General features: G+C 37.8%; 1 protein-coding gene across 1 annotated transcript; it reads left to right on the plus strand.

Moving 5' to 3' along the window:
- Window positions 1-305: 305 nt before the first annotated feature.
- Window positions 306-7,431, plus strand: LOC141484715 (uncharacterized). Its single transcript, XM_074180001.1, has 2 exons — window positions 306-6,548; window positions 6,612-7,431. The coding sequence occupies exons 1-2, from the start codon at window positions 6,397-6,399 to the stop codon at window positions 7,321-7,323; spliced, it is 864 nt and encodes a 287-aa protein (XP_074036102.1). The 5' UTR covers window positions 306-6,396; the 3' UTR covers window positions 7,324-7,431.
- The last annotated feature ends 488 nt before the right edge of the window (window positions 7,432-7,919 follow it).

Genomic DNA, 7,919 nt, shown 5'->3' on the forward strand with positions numbered 1-7,919 from the left:
AAATATTACATCTTCCCAGGTTGCTCCATCAATTATTAGTACTGTATCATCAGCATATGAGACCATTTTTCCAGAAATATCAATGGATGACATATCATTCAAATATAATACAAATAGGCCCTTAAACAGTGCCTTGGGGAACTCCGTATTTGATTTCTAATGGGTCGCTCAGTACACCGTCTATTTTAACCATTTGTACTCTTTCATTGAGGTAGTTTCTGATTAGATCATTTGCCAGACCTCTGATACCAAAATTATTTAATTTTGATAGCAAATTTTCATTACTAATGGTATCGAAGGCCAGTAGTTGTTTACAGCTGATTCTCGGCCTCCCCCCACCACTATGACGTATTAATTGCTTTTTTTATTGGTTGTTGTTTGGTGAAGTTTTTTTGTTGTGCAGTGAAGTCAAGGCGTTGTGACCTTGAAGTGTCTGGTGCATGGATCGTTCAGATTTTTTTTTCATATGAGATTTTGTGTGTTTATGTGTGTGTGTAGGAGAATGCACGGTACAGGGTTTCATCATGTGCTTGTTTGTCTATGTACAAACATACGTCTGCATACTTCGAAGATCCTCCAAGTAATAAATGCTCCATCGGTGTTAGGGCACCAAGTTAGTAGTGGAGTGACGTCACAGCAATAACCGTTCAACGGCTAGAGAGCGACATGTTCACTCCACGACGTGTGGCAGAGTAATGCGTATTCATCGGTCTGCCCTCACCTCTCCCGAAGCGATGAAGGTTCGCTCTAGCCCCGCTATCGATGGTGACACAACGGCAGCCGAGGACCGTTTGCCTAGCGTCTATCCTCTCCGAAACCGCAACGACCACTGCTTGCTCGTATATCGACATCTGTTATCGCATTCAGTTGGGAGGTAATCTTGGCGCATGTAGTTGAGAAGTGGGGTTGGCTATGACGTCTTGACGGGTCCTATCAGAGTGTATTTAAGAAGCGTACGAGTGTTGGCTATGTCAGTTTACATCAAGTGAGTTAGTGAGAACTATTATATAAAATGTATTCCTGTGACTGTGGTAAATCTTTCACTCGTAGTGATAATCTTCGTCGGCATCAGCTCCAGAGTTGCCAAGGAGGGCCTGCAGTGAAACGGGTGAGAGTGGATAATGCAACACCTATGTATACGTGCAATTGTTGTAATGTGACAATTCCTATGAGCCAAGTGAATTCTCACCGAAGAACCATGAGTCATAAAAATAATGCATGTGTTCAATTGTCTGACGGTGTTCAAATTATAACGAATGCATTCAATTGCCGCATTGCTACATACAGGGTGGAGAGTTCGATTGTAACCAGTGACTACATGTCATTTTTCAATAAGATTAGGCAGAAGGTCATTGAATTACTGGAATCAGCCATCAGGATCCATAAAAGCATCAAGGTGAATATGGAAGTTTTTGGGAATTATATTCTTCAGACTGATGATTCGAGGGACACGAAGTCATTTAATTCCCAAAATAAAATAGTGGACCAATCTTCAGATTTGAATGCTGTTTTTGATGGATTCCGTGATGTAATTGTGGCTCAAACGACTGAGTTCCAGGATCGCGACTCAGGTATTTATTTTTTAAAAATTTCAATAAGATTGAATAGTAATATTTTTTTTTTTATAATTCAGGTTGGACTTGTGAAAAAATATTGTTTCTCGAGGTCAACATTAATAAATACAGTCCACTGGAAGGACGTTCATATGTGAAGCTACCTCAATGTATTCAATGGAAGAAAGCTGTTGTGAATGTTCGTAATGAAGATCAATATTGTTTTGCTTGGGCTATAACATCAGCATTATATCCTGCAGATAGTCGAGTGTCCGAACTTACGTCATATCCACATTTTTCCACTGTTTTAGATGTCACAGGTATGGATTTTCCGGTTAAAGTTAATAATAAGAGTATCGAAATATTCGAAGATAGGAATGATATTTCAATTAATGTTTACGGTTTAGAGAGTACATTTGAGAAGGGTAAAATGAAGTATGAAGTGATTGGTCCATTGCGATACTCACAGAGAAGACTCCGGAGACATGTCAATTTGTTGTTTATAACTGATGACTCCGGTAATGGTCACTATTGTTGGATCAAAGATCTTTCAAGATTAGTTTCTAATCAACTATCAGCTCATAGACAGAAAAAATATTTTTGTGACGGATGTTTGATATATTTTTCTGATGAGAGATTGCTTTTACGTCATAATATGTATGATTGTAATCACATTAGTACCACAACACCAACTACTAATTTAAAGATCAATAAATATGGTAGAATGGTTGCGGAAAATAAACTAATGTTTGAAAACTTTGAGAGGCAAATGAGGGTGCCATTTGTAGTGTATGCTGATTTTGAATCAGTGCTTAAACCGATTCATGTGAATGAGCCAAATCCTGAAAGTTCATACACGATTAAAACATTCAAACATGCCCCATATTCATTTGCTTATTTGATAAAGTGTTCATATAATGATGATTTGTCAAAATTTGTTACATATAGGGGTGTAGATGCAGCTCAGAAATTTGTGAGTAGCATTGAAGATGATTTGAAAGAGATACATGAAAATCATCTCAGAAACCCTAAACCGATGGATACACAAACTGACGAAGAAGAAGAACAGTTTGCTGCAGCCAGAACTTGTGGTATATGTAATAAAGCATTTACTGATGGTGAAGTCAAAGTAAGAGATCATTGTCATGTCACAGGAAAGAAAAGATCACATGCCGCTCACTCGAAATGTAATTTAAATTTCAAAATACCAAACTTCATACCTATCATTTTTCATAATTTAAGTGGTTATGATTGTCATTTATTCATAAAAGAATTGTATAGGAATAAAGAGAAAGTTGATGTTATCCCGCAAACTAAAGAGAAATATATATCTTTCACGAAGCATCTCTTCACACACAGCTATACCGATAAAGATGGTGTGGTTAGGAAGAATTATCTCAAAATGAGATTTATCGATAGTTATAAATTTATGACTAATTCGTTGGAGAAGTTGGGTGCAAACTTGACCTCCGATCAATGTTTGGAGATGCACAAACATTTCCCACAAATTGAGAAATTCAATTTGATGAGACAGAAAGGTGTATTTCCATATAGTTTTGTTGATGACATTGACAAATTGAATTATCCATTACTTCCGACAAAAAATCAGTTTTATGACACACTCAATTGTGAACATATATCGGAAACTGATTATGATAGGGCTAGAAAAGTTTGGAATTTATTCGAGTGTCAGAATTTGGGGAATACTCTGATTTGTATTTGAAGTCGGATGTATTGCTACTATGTGATATTTTTGAAAACTTCCGCACCACAAGTTTAGAGATATATAACTTAGATCCGGCACAATATTACACTGCACCTGGATTATCATGGGATGCCATGTTGAAGTTCACTAATGTTGAATTGGAATTACTAACTGACATTGATATGATTCACTTTTTTCAAAAAGGTATACGAGGTGGAATTAGTCAATGTAGCGAGAGGAAACATATAGCAAATAATAGATTTTTACCCAATTATAATCCCAACGAACCTTCCACATTCATTACATATTTAGATGCAACAAATCTATACGGTCACAGTATGTCACAACCTCTACCAACAAGTGAATTTACATGGTTGACACCAAATGAAATTCTTAATCTCGATGTGATGGATGTGAGTACTGATAGTCCGTATGGGTATGTATTTGAAGTGGACATTCATTATCCACAAGAGTTGCATGATAAACATTCTGACCTTCCATTTTTAGTCGAAAAAATAATACCACCTCGTACACAATCGAAAATTCCCAAATTAATTCCAAATTTGAATGATAAAAGAAAATATATTGTTCATTATAGGAATCTACAGCAAGCTGTCAAAAATGGATTGATTGTAATGAATACACATAGAGTATTGAAATTCAAACAATCATGCTGGATGAAACCCTATATAGATCTTAATACTGAAATGCGTAATAGGTCTAACAACAAATCTGTTAAAGATTTCTATAAACTAATGAATAATGCGGTGTATGGAAAGACAATGGAGAATGTAGATAATCGAATTGATGTTAGACTCGTTACACATTGGGAAAATATAAAGAAAAATATAGGTGCCAGCACTCTCATAGCCAAACCAAATTTCAAAAATTGTTCAATTTTCACTGATAATTTCGTTGCCATTCAATTGGGTAGAGTGAAGGTTCATTACGATAAACCATTATATTTGGGATTTTCCATATTAGAATTATCTAAAACAGTCATGTATGACTTTTTCTATGGATGCATCAAACAACACTTTGATGAAAATGTCTCTTTACTTTACACAGATACCGACTCGCTCATTCTTAAAGTAAACACAGAAAATTTTTATGAATTCATAAAAACTAACATAAGTAGATTTGATACATCCAATTACAGTATAGTTAACCAATTCAATATTCCAGTAACAAGTTCAGTCTTGGGTAACTTCAAAGATGAATTTCCAAATGATCCAATCATGAGTTTTTATGGTACAGGTGCTAAAGCATATTATGTGAAATCTGTTGATGGTGAATTTAAGAAAGCCAAAGGGGTTAAACGATCTGTAATAAAGAATGAATTGACATGCGAAGATTATCAAAAAATCGTCGAACAAGGTGGTATGATATTCAGAAAGATGAATTCATTTAGAAGCGTGTTACATGATATGTATACTGAATTAAAAAATAAAGTTGCATTATCATATCACGACGATAAACGATTTATCATTCCGAATACTACCCACACTCTTCCTTGGGGTCATAATGATATTGAATTTTATGAAAACGATCCAAATGAGAACATTCGTTGGATAAGTAATATTATTCAACAATCACAATCTCAGGAGACTCCATTGGATCAATTGATTAATTTATTATCTGCCGAGATCAATGATTGAAATATCATTCAATATCTTCAAAACCGGAAAATTCAATATTGATATTTATGTAGCCATTTATAATTAATAATATATGATAGAAGTAATGTGATATTAATGTATTATGTATGTATGTATATGTATTACTGTAATGAATATAAAATGATTAAAATTTTATTTGTATTATTTCTATTTCCCTAATCAATTACTGCAATATATAGTATAATGTAAATGACAGAAATATCAGTTTGAAGAGAATCATCGTAGAGTGCACAATGTCTAAAACAATCGATAAGTTTGGTAGAAAAAGAAAATGGGGTGGTAATGTCATTCGAGGTCCTCCTGGGAATGGTTTTAAATTAACAAAAGATGGTCATTATGACATGCAAAGGAAAATATTGAAAAATACAAGTGAACCAATTGACAAGAGTGATTGTGTAACTGTATCATATCTTGAGGGGAAATTAATGGAGCAAAGGAAGTTATACTTCTAGCCCTACAAGCTGCAATACAATCCACAATAGGCAATATTGCTCGGGACGCCCGGCAAGCATTTAACGATAAAATTGCAGAGGCTCGGATAACTTTCACTCGTAAATTTGACAAACTTACAAGTGATGTAGACATAAAAATGTCTGACATAACAGCGTCTACAAATAAAAAATTTGATGCTATGTCAAACATAACAGGGACTACAATGAAAAAGTATGATGTACTGGAACAGAGAGTTGAAGTATTGGAGAAAAACCATAAAGAAGTTTTGGAGAGAAACTATAAAGTCAGGCCATCATCATCAGGTGGACTGGGATATCCAGGACTGAACATTAATCCAAATCATAGAATAATACAACCAAAACCAAAACCAACTGATGATGTATTAATGGAACCAACATGGTGAATGTATTCCCTCGTTAGGTTAGGTTAATAGCTACGTTAGGTTAGCTGCATACTTACGTTAGGTTAGGTGTTAGGTTAGTATTCCCTCGTTAGGTTAGGTTAATAGTTACTGTAGGTTAGGTTAGGTTAGGTTAGGTTAGGTTAGGTTAGGTTAGGTTAGGTTAGGTGTTCGGTTGCATAGCGGTAGGTTAGCGTACTAGGTTAGGTTACGTTAATACATACGATAGGTTAGGTGTTCGGTTGCATAGCGGTAGGTTAGCGTACTAGGTTAGGTTACGTTAATACGTTAATACGTTAGGTTAGGTGTTCGGTTGCATATTATGTTACGAACGCGCGCGCGAAGAGGGCGTAGATGTCTCTCCAGATGTCCCGCCTACCTGGGGCCGGAGGCCCCACCCACCTGGGCGGAGCCCAGGCAGTGGGCGGGGCCCGTTAGGGCCACGCCCCCCCCCCCCCCCCCCCCCCCCGTCGCCACCAACTTTTCGGATACCCCGCCCCTTTCCGAAGCCCCGCCCCCTTTCCGAAGCCCCGCCCCTCCCCTCCCCGAAGCCCCGCCCCCCCGACTCCCAACATTTGCGCATGTACACCCCTACCCTCATCGCGCATGTGCGCTCCCACCATTTTCCCACCGCTCACGCATCGAAGTCGATACCCTCCGGAGAGCACTCCACAACATTCAGTTCGAGAAGTCATCTCATCGAGAGCAGTCCACTCCACAACAAGGCAGTACGTTCCAACGACCAACTTGATATTTGAGTAAGTAAATTAGGAATGTTATTTTTTATATCAACTAACTTTGTATTATTTCTTCTTTTTCAGAATGGCAACCAATACACAGGAGGTGAATAATGCTGTGGCGTCTATTCTGCCGGTGTCCGCTGACCAGGAGGAGGCAGCATCTTCGAGAGCGGTGACGGTTGACCAGCCAACCACTTCGCGTTCGCGAGTTAGGTGCAGATCTTCTAGCCCTGACTTATTCGAGGAGGAGGAGGAAGTCAGGGCTGTGAAGAAGGTTTGCCAACGACCTGCAGCAAAGGTTGGTCCTATTTCAAAGTACCGAGCTACTTGCAATAGGACTAATCCTTATGCAGGTAGTTTTTCGACCTCTCGTAAGAGGGCCTCCACACCAGCAGCAGCACCAGCAGCAGTGGAAATTCCGAGGAGTCCTTCTCCGGAGTTGGTGATATTGTCGCCGTTGGTGACGCGACTACCACCGCTGCCAGCGACACCGGCGGATCCTGAGGTGTTGGTGCCACAGCCTATCGGAGAGGTTAGTGAAAAGATGAGTGTTTTTCTGCAGAGATGCAAGAAAGCAGAACGAGCTGCCCGATCTAGCGAGGCCGAGTTGGTTACCATGAAGCGACAAATGGCTGAAATGGATAACCGACGGAGGGAACTCCAAAAGGAAATGGCCGAAATAGATCGGAATTATGCATCTCTGCAGGAAAGGTGTAAAGCAAAGACCTCTTCGATAGAGCTGTACAAAAAAGTAGTGACAGTTATGGACACTCTTTTTGTAGATGAAGTGTAAATGTAAGATTAGTTTTAGGTTAGTTAGGAGTATTTAATTATGGTAGTTTTAAGTTTATATTTGTTAAGTTTATATTGAATAAAGGAAAAGGAAGTGAAATAAAGGGTGTACACTGTTTTTTGGTTTGGTACACATTGAACAATGCGATGGTTGGAGCATTTTTCTTCACTTCCTCTTATTATCATTATTATTTTTTTATTTCAATTCCAAGTTCTTCTAGACAAATACCTCACATCAATTTTTGTGTTCTCTAATCACTTGTAAATAATTTCATGTGAAGAAAATTTAAAAAATAAAAAAATAGACATGTTTCATAGTGAAATCGACAAGTATATTTCATTTGTATTTTATCCATTCAAGTATCTCTTTCATTGAATATGTCTTATGTCACTTTGCAATTTACCCCTACTCATTGAATATGTCTTATGTCACACTACAATTTACCCCTACTCAATGTTCCACTCCTCTCCCACTCCCTCTCGAAAGTATAAAAGTAGAAATCATCTGATGAAACATTCAGTTGATCAGCTAGCATCGAGATGGAACCCGATTCAACCTCCGAACCCTATAGCTGCCCGGATCAGGGGTACAACTTC

The sequence above is a fragment of the Leptinotarsa decemlineata genome, unplaced genomic scaffold (assembly GCF_025532065.1).
Source record: "Leptinotarsa decemlineata unplaced genomic scaffold, Ldec_3_MD MMD2_P_RNA_scaffold_1, whole genome shotgun sequence".
Lineage (NCBI taxonomy): Eukaryota > Metazoa > Arthropoda > Insecta > Coleoptera > Chrysomelidae > Leptinotarsa > Leptinotarsa decemlineata.

What these genes read in the sequence shown, in the direction of transcription:
- LOC141484715 (XM_074180001.1), top strand. Translation starts at nt 6,397, where the DNA reads ATGTGCGCTCCCACCATTTTCCCACCGCTCACGCATCGAAGTCGATAC. An exon ending in ACGACCAACTTGATATTTGA is followed by an intron (nt 6,549 to 6,611) that starts GTAAGTAAATTA and finishes CTTCTTTTTCAG; the next exon opens with AATGGCAACCAATACACAGG.